This window comes from Nannospalax galili, unplaced genomic scaffold (assembly GCF_000622305.1).
Source record: "Nannospalax galili isolate Female #2095 unplaced genomic scaffold, S.galili_v1.0 scaffold184, whole genome shotgun sequence".
NCBI lineage: Eukaryota > Metazoa > Chordata > Mammalia > Rodentia > Spalacidae > Nannospalax > Nannospalax galili.
Genome location: NW_008351649.1, coordinates 2,058,470 through 2,074,199, shown reverse-complemented (window position 1 = coordinate 2,074,199; position 15,730 = coordinate 2,058,470). Strand labels below are relative to the sequence as shown.

Below are 15,730 nucleotides of genomic sequence, written 5' to 3'. Positions count from 1 at the left end.
AAAGACATGCCCATACAAATACAAGAAGCATACAGAACACCAAACAGACAGCACCAGAAAAGAAACTCTCCACAGCACATCATAATAAAAAGACTACATGTACAAAACAAAGAGAAAATTCTGAAAGCTGCAAAAGAGAAACAACAAGTCACATATAAAGGAAAACCCATTAGGATCACAGCTGACTTTTCAATGCAAACTATGAAAGCCAGAAGAGCCTGGACCAAAGTATTCCCAGTGTTAAATGACCACAGATGCCAACCCAGATTACTATATCCAGCCAAAATGTCTATTAAAGTTGAAGGGGAAAGAAAAATCTTCCATGACATAAATAGGCTGAAGGAATTCTTGTCCACAAAACCAGCCCTTCAGAGAGTTCTGGGAGCAATACAAAGAACTGAAGAAAGGAATGACTATACCCAAGGGGTTGCAGAAAGAACTCCAAGGAGAGTATAACAGTGTAAAAGTACAACTATAGCAAGAATATAAACAAAAAATGACAGGATTCAATACTCATCTTTCATTAATAACTTTAAACATTAATGGACTGAACTCTATCCATTCTTTTTTAAACAAACCCAAGCTGAGGACCCCGTTGTATGCTGGGCACTATTCTTGGGGACCAGGATAAAGAGAACAAAACAAGCATGTTTCCCCGCTATCTTAGATCCCCCTCTCCAATCTACAGAGAAAGAAACCCAGGCCCAGGAAGAGGCTGAAGGCCAGGACATGGTGGTGCATGCTAGTAATCCCAGCACTTGGGGTGGGGCTAAGACAGGGGGAATCATGAATTCAGCATCAGCCTGAGCTGTCTTACATAGTAAGACTTTGTCTCAAAAAGAGAAAAAAAAGAGGGGCTGGAGAGATGGCTTAAGAGCAGCACTGACTGTGGTTAAGAGCACTGACTGCTCTTGTAGGGGACTAGGGTTCAGTTCCCAGCACCCCCATGGCAGCTAACAACCATCCATAACTCCAGTTCCAGAGGATCCAGTGCACTCTTCTGACCTCCCCAGGCATTGTATAACATGAGTGAACTTACATACATGCAAGCAATACACTCATACACATAAAATAAAAATAATAAATAGGCTGGGCATGGTGGCATACACTTTTAATCCCAGCAATCAGGAGGCAGAGGCAGAAGGATCTCTGTGATTTCAAGGCCAGCCTAGTCTATATAGTAAGTTCCAGGCCAGGTGGGGGTTACAGGGAGATCCTGTCTCAAAAAGACCAAAAAAATAGTAGTAGTAGTAGTAGTAGTAGTAGTAGTAGTAGTAGTAAATAATAATAAATATTTTTTAAGAAGCCAAGTTCCTTTTGAAGCCCAAGTCTTCCTTATAAAGGAGTAGATGAGCCTAAGGCTGGCATCTAAGCCAAGGTCTGTGTACCTCCAAATCAGCTTAGCTCTGCTCAACCTCCTGACTGAGGTTTGGCTATACCTACAGGTGTCAGTGACATATGGGCACATGACCTATGACCAGCTGAGGGACACAGGGGAACTTATGCCTATGTGGTTTGGGTGAAAGAATGCCTTCAGTGCTCCTAGAGATGGGAAATGACCAGTGAAGCTCTCATTGAACAGCCCTCTACTATATGCCTAGCACTGTGTGTGAGGCTGTGGGAGTCTGATTGGATTTGTTCTTTTAATTTATTTTTATTTTTAAAAATATTTCATTTATTGTTTTTATTTTATATGTATGAGTGTATTGCTTGCATGTATGTAAGTACACCCATGGTCAGAAGAGGGTGCCAGATTTCCCTGGAACTGGAGTTAGGGATGGTTGTTAGCTGCCATGTGGGTGCTGGGGACTGAACCCCAATCCTCTGGAAGAATAGCCAGTGTTCTTAACTGCTGAACCATCTCTCTAGCCCGGATTCTTTCTTTTAAAGGAGGCATAGGTTGAGACAGGGTCATGCTCTATAGCCCAGGCTAGATCTGGACTACCAGATCCTTCTGCCTCAGCCTCCTAAGTGCTGTGATTACAGCCTTGGCCCCTCACTCTGCTCCATCAGACTGTAAGGCAGTCATCGTGTGGCCCTGAAGTGACTTGCTCAAGCAATGGGACAGATTGGGAGCCTGAACAGTCAGATTCAGGGGTGGGGGTTGCCCCATCTCTGGTGTGTGCCTGAGTTCATCCCTCCGACCCCATGCCCAGGCTGCCTCATCAGAGAGGAAAACAAGACCTGTTTAAAGGTCTATGCCCTGCTAGACAGAAGTGCACCCCTCAGTCATCACATATATCTGTCACAGCAAGTGTATGGGTCCTGGGAAGTCCTTCCTCCGGGTGGAGAACAGGAGATGGGGAGGGCAGGGTGGTACATACTTGTAATCACAGCACTTAGGAGGCTGAGGCCCAAGGGTTACAAGTTGCAGGCCAGCTTGGGCTACATAGTAAAACCCTGTCTCAAAACAAAACGAAAAGACGATAGAGCATGGCCCGCCAGCATTCTCCCCCAGAACTGCATTTAACACTGGCCTAGGGAAGAGATAGAGTCAGAGAAGCTTAGAAAGGGCTTTTTGAGTGGGACAGGAGATTAAGATTGGGGCTGAAGAGCTCACTGCTGCTCACTCCCTCTCTCCAGGGAGTGGTCCCTGGGCTTTGGGAAGAACAGCCATCAGTGGCAGTGTTGTGACCCTGGCTGCCTGCCTGTGGTCCCAGGAGGGCAGTGGAGAAGCTATGCTCTCTGACCTGGAGCTGGTACAGCTTTCTAGACCTGTTCACACTCTGTAGCAATATCACCTACCTAATGGCTCCTCTCCTGCCCCTGCCCTGCACACATGACCATGGGCAGGCTGAGGGCAGTGCCAATAACTGCTGGGGTGATGGACAGGGAGAAGCCACGCATTTCCACCTTAGCCAGGAATCACTCATGTTTAGGTCACTTTCCCTTACTGTCTGCATGAAGTCCAGGTACCCTGACCCACTGTCTCTAATTTTCAGAAGGGAAATCAGATCAGAGAAGCTGAGTACCTTCTCCAGGGCACTGAGCACCTGGAGGGAGACTTGAGATCAAACAGTCGTAGCTTCTGGGAATACCACGCCTGTCCACTACCCCCCCCCGCCCCCGCCATCACTCTTCCCTCTGGACAGAGGCTGGGCTTGGATGTCAAGGCTAGAGGGGAGGAGCAGCATGAGAGGGTGGGGGGCTGTCCCACCTGTCCCTGCTGCCCAGCAGTGCTGGCAGAACAGACAGCCCTCCCCTCTGCCCCACCCCTGCCATAGCTCCCATCCATTGTCACCACACTATCTTAGCACTGCTATATTTAAGACAGTGCAGGCTCCAAGAGTGCATTCTTCCCCCGTCCTCACTGAGCTGAGGACAGGAAGAGACCAGAGACCTTCTTGCCCTCCCAGCCAGAGACGCCTGAGTGGACACGACTGTTTCTGTGAGTCACATGCAGGGATCAGGGTCGGAGGGAGCCCAACAGAGAGAGACCACAGCTTTTCCATGGGAGCCATTCTGCTGTGTGTGTGTGTGTGTGTGTGTGTGTGTGTTTGTGTGTGTGTGGTATGTAATATGGTATATGTGTAGTAGGTGTGTATGGTGTATATGTGTGTGGAGTGTGTATATGTATTTATGGTATACGTATGTATATGCTATGTGGGTTTGTGTGTGTGTGTATGGTGTAGTATGTGATGTGTGAGTGTTGTGTGTCTATGGTATGTGTATGTGTCTATGATGTGTATGTGTCTATGATGCGTATGTTTATTGGGTGTGTGGGGTTTATGTGTGTGTCTATGGGGTATGTATGTGTCTATGGGCTATGTATCTATGGTATGTGAGTGTGTGTCTATAGTGTGTGTCTGTGATGTGTATGTGATGTATATGTCTATAGTGTGTGTATGTCTACATGTGTATGTGTCTATGGTGTGTGTGTCTGTGGTGGGGAGGAAGTGAGAGATTTGAGCTTGGCAGAACCCCAAGTGAAAATGGGATATTCCAGAACCCTCTGCCCCATCCCACTCTTCTGTGTGGCCCTGAGTCTTCTGATTCTGAGTCCTCCTCCATATGAAAGCTACAGAGGGGATACCCTGGGGATGCCCTAGGAACTAGAGTCTTTGCCACCTAGAACAGCCATAGCTGGGGAGTGGAAGCTGTTAGGTCCAGCAGAGTTGGAGTGCACTGCTGAGCCCTGCTTGGCAGACCCCACAGAGGCAGGGAAAGAGAACGAGGCCTGCAATGTCAAATCCTAGAGCTGTCCAGTTCACCCAGTGCAGGGGATGAGTGGGATGCTGACGCTCCCCTGGGAAAGGAGAGCTGCCTCCACTAACCAGGGCCAGGTCATCGTAGCCTCTGGGGAGCTGGGGAGCCATGGCATGTTCCGGCCTGTGCCGACCCACTGGGCAGGGTACATCTGTTTTGGCCCAGCCAGCTCAGCTCCTCCGCTTTGGTGTGCCTGCCTCTCCTAACCTGGCAGGCCCCCAAGTCCCCCAGCCCTGTGGGAAAGGGCAGTAGAGGCCATGAACCTGTTCCTGCTTAATCCCACACTTTAGTCAGTGCTTTAAAAAGCATCCGTGGCTCACCACGGAGGCAGGGGTCTTGAGGCTAAGTTCCAGGAGACTGCTGTGCTCACTAGCACATCAGGGAAAGGAGCCAGCATTGAAGCCAGAGAGCATTGAAGCCCTCACTACTGGTGCCAGGCCAGTGTGCCAGGAGATCAGGGCGCCTCACCCCCGAGAGCCAGCCATGTGGGCTAAGGAAGGAAGATGGGGTGAGCGGAACTGGCTGTTTCCCTGGGTACTGAAATGCTCTCTAGCCAAGAGGAGCCCGAGGGAGGCCAAGGGGTGACTGTCCTTTGGTCCTGCTGAGGTGCTTGCTGGAAGCTAAAGAACATTTTGGAGCAACCCATGATGGCAGCTTACTACAGCAAGCATCTGTCCTTCCTGATGGTCACAGCTGTGGGCAGCACAAAGACCAAACCTTTAGGAAATGGAGGGAATGTGTGAGAGAAGACTCAGCAGCCTGAGCTCCACACACACCACAGAGTCACACACTGCATATGTACAGATGGGAAATGATAAATAGAAAGAGGAGGTATTGGGGGTTGGAGAGATGGCTCAGCAGTTAAGAACACTGGTTGTTCTTGCAGAAGACCTGGGTTCGAATCCCAGAACCCACATGGCAGCTAACAACTGTCCGTAACTCCAGTTCCAGGGGATTCAGCAGCCTCTTCTGTCCTCTGAGGGCACTGCACGACACAGGTGCACTGACCTACATACAGGCAAAACATGCATACACATAAAATAAAAATAATAAAATATTTTTAAAAGAAGAGAAGGTATTTTCTGAATAAAAACCAAATTGTGGGGTGCAGATTTAAAGTACTAAAAGGATTAAAAGAGAAAGTTCTAGAAAGTCTATTGTATTTTTGCAAGGCTTCTAAGGAGGAGGTGGTAATATCTGACAGTGGAACAGGATTTAGTACTCCAGACTCCCACTTAATCTTTCTGAGCACCCTAGGAAGGTGATGGGCACATTTTACAGATGGGAAAATCAAGCCATAAAGTTCAAGGGGCTAGGATCACAGGACCACCCCAGGAAAGGACCTAGAGTCTCCACCTTACCCATTGTACTGTGGCAGCATAATCAGGTTAGGTTTGGAAGAGTGGCTGGAGTTAAACTGCGGTGGAGGGGTAGAAACCAGCACAGCACAGACACAGGGGATGAGACTGGGAATGACCTACACAGGAGATGGGACACCTGCCCATTTAGAGACCTGGACCCAGCCTTGGGCAGCAGCGTGCAGGTCTCATTGGAAATCCAGAGAAGGGGATGAATGGGCCAAGACTGCAGCTGCTGGCTGGGGCCCTGCTCCCCCATGGGGCTCTGCTCACCCACTGCCAAAGCACATGGGGCAGTAGAGAAATCTGGCTCTATCTGAGCCTGCCTCTGTCACCATGTGCAGGTCCCTCTCCCTCTAGGGAAAGAACCTCTTACTCTGGAACACTCCCAGAGCCCATGGGAAAGGACAGGTAGCTATCTGGTAGGATGACCATATATGTCTTGGCCTTGGTAGGTTGCTGCACTGGTAGCCATGACTCTGCCTCACAGTCCCAGAAGCGCTGGGGAGCCCCAGGCCCCCCAGGTTGTACAGGTCCACAGGTTGGAACAGAGGCAGGAGGAAGAACGGAAGGAGGAGAGACAACACAGCTTGCACATGGGTTCTTCTGTCCAAAGGCGGACCTACCGCAGCAGGTGAGCATATCCCAGCGGCCCCTCCCCAGCCAGAGCTCCAGCCCAGCAGCCCCACCCCAGGACCACAGTCAGAAGGGGAAGCATAGCCTGGGCCTCTAGAGACTTCCATCTAAGATGAGGGAGCACAGCCCTGCTGTCTGAGAGTCCAGTCTGAATGAAAGAGACACAAAGCAACCTCCAGAGACACTGAGAGAAGAGACACAGCCTACCTCTCTGGAAGCTCCAGTCTGATGGGGAATATGTTAGGGACCTTTTGTCATGGTACAAAATACCTGACAAAAGTATCTGGGGGAGGAAAGGTTTATTCTGGCTCATCCTTTAAGGGGTTCATTCCATGGTCAGCTGGATCTGTTGCTTTGGCCCTGAGGTGAGGCCGAACACCAGTAATAGAAGGGTGGCCAGGAGCAGAGCTCAAAAAGGAAGACAGAGCCCAGGACATAACAACTCCCCTCCCCTCCCCTTCACCCACACCTACTTCTTCCAACCAAGCCCCACCTCTGAAAGTTTCTACTGTTCCCAATAATAATGTCAAACTATAAATCCATCAAGGGATTAACTCACTGATGAAGACACAACCCTTGTGATCCAGTCACATCTCAATAGCTAGATCCTCTAGCTGAAGACCAAGTTTTAAATACAGGTCCCTTAGGGGATGTTTCACATCCAGACCTTGACAGGAGGTCCAGCCCTGCTCTCTGAAGCCTGTTAGGGTATGGAGACATCCCTGCTCTCTGAGACCCCAGCATGAGGAGTGGGGGTTCAGTGCCTGCTGGCATCCTGGAGCCCCCCAGCCAGACCCCCAGGCAATCTCTCAGGAGCCCTGATCTCCCTTTCTCCTGACACAGTGAAGAAGAACAGCAGTTCAGCGCTGCTGACTATGCCCTGGCTGCTGCCCTGGCCCTGACAGCCTCCTCAGAGTTGTCCTGGTAAGTCACATGTCTATCCCAGGGGCCCTGGCTGAGGCAGGGCTGTCCTGTCTTGTCCCGGGTCCTCTGCCTCCTTCCTCTGTGCTGGGCTCCCATTGGCACTCAATGGACCTGTCTGGAGTTCCACACGGAGGAGAGGGGCTAGGTGCAGTGCAAACCAGGCACTTTCTCCCCACCAAGCCTTCACACCACAACTGGAAGAGACTACTCATCACAGGAAGACTCAGTCCCCAAGGGCCACCCTCATCACCAACAAGCTTTACAAACAGAAGAAGGTTTGCAGAACTGACAGCGGGCCCCAAGGTTCACACAAGGAAGGGAAGGCCCACGAGCACCTCTCCAGAAACACCACAGCTTTGGGAAGGTCCCTGAGCTTGGAGGCCTGGCACATGGCCCTGTTGGCCTGAAGCAAGTCACTAGGGCCTCACTTTCCCATCCTATAAAATGGGAAGGCAAACATCTGTCTACTTGGCCACAGTGCAAATAGGCCAACAATGGTTTGTGGAGAAGCCTCACACACTCCTTCTATAGCCACACACCTATTAAGCTCCAGCTGTAAGCAGGGTCACACACACACACACACACACACAGTTTTTTGAAGCAGGGTCTCATGTAGCCTAGGTTGGCCTCAAATTCACTGAGGCTGGCCTTGAACTTCTGATCTTCCTGCCTCTAACTCCTAAGTGCTGGGATTATAGGCATGTATGACCACATCTGGTTTATGTGGTGCTGTAGATCAAAACTAAGGCTTTATGTATGCTGGGCAGGCACTCTACCAGCCAAGCTACATCGCCACTCAGCTCCCTATAAAGGTATCTGCAGACAGGAGAAGGATATAAGGTTGTCCTTGTCCCTAAAGTACACTCCTAAGTGCCACTGACATGCCTGGTGCCTCTGACCAGACTGCACCAGCTCCATGGATGCTGTCAGAGTCCTGATGGCCTCTGTCCTGACAGGGAAGCCAAGTTGAGGCGCCAGACTTCCACGGTGGAGCTGGAGGAGCGTGGGCAAAAGCGAGTGGGCTTTGGCAATGACCGGGAGAGGATGGAGATGGCCTTCCTACGGACCCAGCGGCTGCTGCGCCAGAGGCGGAACTGGAGGGCCCTACGGCAACGGGTAAGGCACTGGGGAGACCCTCACCTCGGATCTGGGACCACATGCCTCGTCCTCACTCTCACCTCCTTCTCAGAAGGAATCCAGGAAAGGGGACTGGAGTCTTGGATTCAAATCCTGATGCCCCTACCCTCAGCTGTGTGATCTGGGAAGGGGATGGTCAACTCCTGAGGCTCACCTTCTCATCTGTGACATGGGTGTGGTTAGAAAAGCTCTGTGCTGAGGTAGAAATGAAATGAGTTTGGGTTTGTAGAGTGACTTCCCGGTGTCTACAAGACCTTCAGAAAATGTTCCTGGCTATTGTGAGGGGTCTCCCCTTCCCAGGCTTCTTCATATAATTCCTATTTCTCATATATTAGCTCACTTAATCCTTACTATAACCTCACGAGGGTGAGTAAATGCTGTCATCATCCCCATTTTACAGGCAAAGAGACTAAGGCCCTGTCTATGGCCCTCTAGCTAGTAAGGGCACAGCCAGCTCCTCCTAGAGCTCAGTCCCTGTCCACCGGTCAGTGCTGCCTCAAGATGGGGTTGAGGGCTCAGCCAGAGACTGAGTGTAAAGGGAAAAGATGAGGGGACTCCCTGGCCCCTAGAGTCACACATGCCCCTTCACCTCCAGACAGAGGAGAAGGTCCAAGAGGCCAAGGAGCTAATCGAGCTATGCTCTGGCCGGGGCCCCTGGTTCTGGATCCCACTTCGCTCACACGCTGTCTGGGAGCACTCTACAGTCCTGCTGACCTGTACCGTCCAGGGTTCGTTTCCCTTCCAGGTCACCTGGTAAGTCGCTGGAGCTAGAGACAGAGTCCTCAGTCTCCCTCCATGCTCAGCTTGTGAGTTCTTTGCAGCCTTACATCTTCCCCCAAGGTTCCTCTGCCTTACTTAGCAAGGCCAGAGCCCACAGACCCTGCCCACCCCACACACAGAGCAACAGCTGCCAGGGAGCCTGGGCTGCCTCAGGCCTGGGCTATTCTTAGCCACCTCCCCCATAAGTCTGGGGCTGGAAGCCTGGACCCCTGAAGAGCCAGTCCTTGTAAAAATATGATTCTGGTGGTATGAGGAGGCAGCTGCTCTAAGCTGGGTGTCTCCAGGGCTGGAGACTGTGTTGGGAGGCAGGACAGGGAGTCTGGAAACTGGAGAGGAGGTTGGGAGAAGGGGCTTAGACCTGGGCTGGGAGCCTGAAGTTTCAGGCCTTGCTTTTTCTCTGCTACTTAACCTTTCTGGTCCTCCATAGCATTCTATGGGAGCCTCTAGGAGGGGGGTTGGCTTCTGCTCCTGCCAACAAGACCAGCCCCACAGGGCCCAACATTCCTGAAAGAGTAGAGAAATCAAGGCTGGGTCCCTTTAGCCCCGGTGACCCTGGTGGCCCCTGGAGCTCTTGACTCTGAGGGCTGGTTTTGCATTTTCTATCACCTGGAGCAGGCCCACATGTAGCCCTGGGGCTGGCCTCTAAATGTTTTGTCTAAGCCCCAATAGAGGTCCAGCCCCTGCTTGAGAGAAAGATCCTGGCTTGTCAGGGGCGTCTATTCATTTGGCAACTGTTGAGCACTTCCTGGATGCAGAGGACTCAAGCATACAGCGTCACCTGGCGAGGCAAACATTGTAACAGGTCAGCTGCACAAACTTGAACTGGTGTCCCAGAGGAAGGACATGTCATTGGAGGTGGGAGGGGAGGATCTAATCTCAAGGCACACTTTTAGCTAAGGTCTTCACAGATGGAATCCAGCGGCTGTACTTAAGGCTCCATATGAACTAAGGCAGGAAAAACAGAAGTCAAGGTATGTGGGTAGGGGGAGCCCAACACCCTGTGGGGTGCCAGAAACCTGGGTCAGGGGTACAGGAGGGAGAGGTAAGGAGAAAGGACAGCAAGTGCTAGAAAACAGGCCGGGCCAGACGGGAGCACTGCGACTGTCCAGCCCAGGTATGAAGTGTTGGGGGCAGGCAACAGTGTCCTATCCTCAACTCCAGGGTCAGCAACAAGATGAAACATGCTCAGGGAGGGACACAGGAAACTTCAGATGACATATTAGAAACCCCAAGCATCTGGGGCTCTGGTCAAGATCTGGTCAAATTAAGGGAGGCCTATTCTGGCCATGGTTAGCCATAGAAATGAACCTTGAATCTAACTGGACTGGCTAGAACCAATCTATCAGATCAAGCATCGTTTAAAAAATAAAATCGGGCTGGAGAATTGGCTCAGTGGTTAAGAACCCTGGCTGCTCTTGCAGTGGACTCAAGTTCTATTCCCAGCACCCACATGGTGGCTAACAACCATCCATAACTCCAGTTCCAGGGGAGCCACTGCCCACTTCTGATCTCCATGGGCACTGCATGACACTGTGCACTTACACACACACTTATACACATAAAATAAAAATAATAAAATTAAAAAAAAAAAATAGGCTGGGCGTGGTGGCGCACACCTTTAATCCCAGCACTCAAGACACAGAGGCAGGCAGATCTCCGAGAGTTCAAGGCCAGCCTGGTCTACATAGTGAGTTCCAGGACAGCTGAGGCTACAGAGAGACCCTGTCTCAAAAAGACCAAAAAAAAAAATTAAATAAATAAATAAAATCTAAGCCAGGCATAGTGGCACACAACTTTAATCCCAGCACTCAAGACACAGAGGCAGGCAGATCTCTGTGAGATCAAGGCCAGCCTAGTCTACCTAGCTAATTCCAGGTCAACTGGGGCTACAGGAAGATCCTGTCTCAAAAAAATAAAAATAAAATCTAACATCGGGAGGCTGAAGCTTGAGATTCCTAAGTCTGAAACCAACCTGGACTACATGGTGAAATGGTGTCTCAGGAAACAAACAAGGATTTAGACAAATATTAAGACTCTCTTATGAGGCCTCTCAGGCTTGAGACAGGGCAGGATGAGGCTGAGGGCCAGCAGTATAGCCCATGCCCAGAGCTGCAGCTGCTGCATCTTGGGAGAAAAGCAGAGCCTGGCCAGCCTGAGGTGTCTGGAATGTTCCTGACAGGTGTAGGCTGGGGGCCTGGCCCTCAGAACTGGAGGAGGTACGTGCCCAGATTAGGCACTACCCTCCCCATAGGAGACTTAGCTGGGCCCCTTTCCTAAGTGGGTACAGCCTGGGACAGAGTGGCTGTGCCTCTGTTTAGTTGCCATGGAGACAAACAGGGCACCCAGAGGGGCCAGGTCAAAGGAAGGCGGTGTTCTGAAGCTAGAGCGCCCTCTGCTGGCCAACAAAGGCACTCTCCTCTTCAACCTCAAGACCGGCCCAGGGGCAGGGAGAGCCATTTCTGTTCTTGCTCCTGTCATCATTCAGTGGCCGCTGGTTCACAGAGGCCCAGAGGAATAGACTTGCCCAAGGTCACACAGAAAACTGTGTCATGAACCCAGCCTCGGGGCTGGAGAGATGGCTCAATGGTTAAGACCATCAGCTGCTCTTGCAGAGGACTCGGGTTTGATTCCCAGTACCCACATGGAGGCTAACAACCGTCCATAACTCCAGTTCCAGCACAACACAGGTGTAGTTACACACATGCAGGCAATACTCATACACATAAAATAAAAATAATAAATTTAAAAATTTTTTTAAAGAAAAAGAACCCAGCCTCCCAACCTTCAGCCTTAATCTCTTAGGCCTCTAGACCCACAGGCCACCTTGCTGTCTAGTCAGCACATTGCCAAGAATGAGACCCAAGTCTGCAAAAAACAAAGGCAGTATCCACCAGACTACCGTAATCCACATGACTACCCTCAGGAAGTCTTAAAAATATTGAGGAGCAGGGCTGGAGAGATGGCTCAGCGGTTAAGAACACTGACTGCTCTTGCAGAGGACCCGGGTTCAATTCCCAGTACCCACATGGTGGCTACAAACAGTCCTTAACTCCAGTTCCAGGGGACTCCGAAGCCCTCTTCTGATCTCCAAGGCATTTCACAACACAGGTGCACTCACATACATGCAGGCAATGCACTCATACACATAAAATAAAAATAATAAAATAAAATAAAATATATTGAGGAGCTGTCAGTAAAGTGCTTGCCGCACAAACATGAGTTCAATCCCTATAACCTATTTAAAAAAAAAAAAAAAGCCAGGTGTGGTGGTGCATACTTGTAATCCCAGTGCTGGGAAGGTAGGAAGGTAGGATAGGTAGATCCCTAGGGTTTGCTGGCCAGCCATCCAAACTGGAACCCAAGTTCCAGGCCCTGTTTCAAAAACGAAGGTAGTTAGCTCCTGAGAAAGGACACCAAAATTGTCCTCGGGCCTCCACATACATGTGAGTACACATGTTCACACATGCTCATATGAACAGGCACATACAAAAAAATATTGGAGATGAGCTTGGAATGTGGCTCAATAGTAGAACACTTTCCTAACATATACAAGTCCCAGGGTTCAATTCCTAGCAGCACTACACACCAACACACACACACACACACACATACACACACAAACACACACACGTCCAAGTCCTAGACCCAATGGTTTTAACTTCATTGTTCCTGTACACAGAGTCCTGAGTATGAAGTTGCTTTGTTTTGTTTTTTAAAGAAAAATATACTTTACACTGGGCGTGGTGGCATGTGCCTTTAATCCTAGCATTCAGGAGGTAGAGGCAGGTGGATCTCTGTGAGATGGAGGCCAACCTGGTCTATATAGTGAGTTCCAGGCCAGCTGGGAACCCTGTCTCAAAAAAAAAAAAACAAGATGTATATTCTTTATTTTATGTGAACAAATGTATATTTTATGTGTGTATATGGTATATATCACCTGCATGTATGTAAGTGTACCCATGTTGTGCAGTACCCCCAGAGGTCAGAAGAGGTCATCAGAACCCCCTGGAACTGGAGTTACGGATGGTTGTTAGCTGCTGTGTGGGTGCTGGGAACTAAACCGGGGTCCTCTGGAAGAGCAATCAGTGCTCTTAACCCCTGAGCCATCTCTCCAATCCCTGTTGTGGTTTTTTAAATCAGCTTAAATATGATAGAACTTTGTTTTTCTTCTTTATGTCTGAATGCAGACAGCACCACTGGGTGGTGCTGGCCAGTGATCAACACAGAGCTGAAGCTTTGCAACCCTCCTGCCCAGGGCCATGTCTCCACAGACACCATGTCTCCACAGGTACAAGAATGACATTCGTATAGATCCCCGCCTCTTTCCTGCGGGCAAATACCACATTACCAACAACTACGGGCTACTGACCCTGGAGATCAGGAGGTGAGTCTGTGAACCCAGAATGACCCATGACTCCATGACCCTGGGCCCGACACGACTGAGGCCATAGCTGGACTCCTTCACCCCCAAGCCCTTTCTGGGCACTGGTGTCTGGGTTTATCTCATCCTCTGAAGTGGGGTGGAGGGGCATTGTCACATTTATTAAAATATGGTTCCTCGAAGGGACTTCCCCCTCCCTCAGTCTCCAGAGAGTCAGATTAAGTAGGTCTGAATGGGATCCAGAAGCAGTGTGTATTGGCATTACACACACACACACACACACACACACACACACACACACACACAAACTTCAGGTGCCTTGGAATACACAATGAGAAATTCAGACTGAATACTGCACTAGACATGCTGGGAAAGCTTCTTGCTGGGGAATGGAAAACAAACCTTCATATACATACACATGTACACACAAGCAAACAAGGGGCAGTGGGTAAAGGAGAGGGTTAGATGGCCTTCCAGGAGATGAGGAGTCTTCAGCCTGATTCTAAAGAAAGAAACAGATGTGTGGAAGGAGGGCTACATGGGGGCGCTTAAGCCCAACCTCCCCCAGTATCTGCCACTCTGCTTGAACAAGCAGCCCCGAGGCTCTCCCTGTGCTGGCTGCTCTCCACAGAGGCTCATAACCCACTCAAGGAAAGTGTTCTCACCACCATATTCAAAACAGGCTCAGGAAGGTTGTGGGTCTTGCCCACCTGATGCAGGGTCTGGATTTGGCCAGATCTGTTGTCTGGCTTCCTTCTAACCCATCAAGCCCTCTAAGTTAGCCATCACAGGCCTCTGAGACACAAAGATGAGTAGGAAGTTGATCCTTCCTCCAGAAGCACAGTGGGTACTCCGACCTGACTTTAGTACCTGACCTGTGAGTTTAAGCAATGAGGTGTCACAGGCTGCACAGTCAGAGAAGGGGCCTTCAAAGGACCCTGACCATGACGTCATCCTTGAAGCAAGAGGGATTCTTGCCCTGTGTGCCAGGGGCACCAAGGCTCTTGGCTTGCTGAGGGGGTGCACATGGGTACCTCTTTACCACCTACTCTGTCATCAGGGTCCCCTTGGAGGGAACGAGCCCATTCTACTAGGCACATACAGGGTCAGCCTGGATGGTGGTGAGACCCAGGCCTGAGATCCAAACCTGGGCACCATGCCCTGTTCTGGCACAGACCAGCAGTATGCCTTGGCAAGTCTGCTGCCGTGTGTGAAAGGAGGAAGCCCAGTTCCAGAATTCTGATGTGAAACTGTCAACAAGGCAGGAAGTAGTACCTAGAGAGCACCACAGGTGAGCTGGGTTGCATTTCAGTTGCTGTGTGATTCTGGGAGAGTCACTTTACCTCTCTGATTCTCCAGAGTCGGTAATAACAACACAGTGTGATGCATGATATTTTCAAATCACTCTTCCCTGGGCTAGTTTTGGCTGGTGTTAGGTTTTCCAGAATTTCAGAAAAGTACAGTGACTGGCTCAAAGACACACAGCCTAGGTTTTTTTCCCTGTACCACCAAGGCTCTCTTTCCACCCAGTCTATCCCATCCACAGAGGGGATTTGCATTCTCCATGGAGTCCAGCAGTCCTGGGGAACTTTTCCCTTTTCATCTTTTCAGATGCACGGTTGAGGACTCAGGCACCTACACTGTGCTGGTAAAGAATGCCTACGGCCAGGCCTCCGCCTTCGCCAAAGTCCTCGTCCGCAGTAAGTCCATCAGTTCCCACAGGCCAGGCCCCAATTAGCCCATGACCAGCAGACGAAGTCATGGGCCTGTGGTTACACTTGAAGAAAGGGTGAAGGTATTGAGCTGGGATTAGGGACCAAGGCAGCCACAGAACTGACAGAGCCTCCTCCCTCAGATTGGTGAGGACAGCTGGGTGGGGCAATAGAGAGGTGAAAGCCTCTGTCCCTGGAGTTTGATGTGGAGAGCAACCAGGTGAGAGAAGGGGACTGACTTTCCTGAGTACACACTGTACACTGAGTACACAGGGTCTGTCCATCCTGAGCTGGCTTTGAGCTAGGCTCTGTCCAGAATCATTGAAGGCATGAATCATTCACCAAGCTTTGTATGAATTGGGTGGATGGACTAGAAAAAAGAAGATTGTCCTCCAAACTGAGGCAGTCCTTAGGCCAGCCCACAAAACAGACTAGATTTCAACCCCTACTGATCCTTAGCAGATACCTTTGTGCAAAACGACAGTTCAAGGTGACCTCACCATGAGCATGTTGGTCCCACCAGATTGGGCATGGGACTCAGCTGAGGGCCTCCAAGAGGGTAGAGACCCTTGCTGAGGGTCTCCTGGAGCAGAGGC

At 50.3% G+C, this 15,730-nt stretch overlaps 1 protein-coding gene across 1 annotated transcript in view; it reads left to right on the top strand.

The window, feature by feature from the left end:
- Positions 1-3,292: 3,292 nt before the first annotated feature.
- The window catches only part of Myom3 (myomesin 3), a 54,958-nt gene continuing 42,520 nt past the window's right edge, over positions 3,293-15,730 (top strand). The window contains exons 1-7 of the mRNA XM_008848623.2: positions 3,293-3,388; positions 6,020-6,198; positions 7,044-7,124; positions 8,081-8,240; positions 8,857-9,014; positions 13,330-13,425; positions 15,034-15,122. Coding sequence (XP_008846845.1) covers positions 6,038-6,198; positions 7,044-7,124; positions 8,081-8,240; positions 8,857-9,014; positions 13,330-13,425; positions 15,034-15,122 — 745 coding nt within the window. The 5' untranslated portion in view covers positions 3,293-3,388; positions 6,020-6,037. The remainder of the gene's footprint in view (positions 3,389-6,019; positions 6,199-7,043; positions 7,125-8,080; positions 8,241-8,856; positions 9,015-13,329; positions 13,426-15,033; positions 15,123-15,730) is intronic.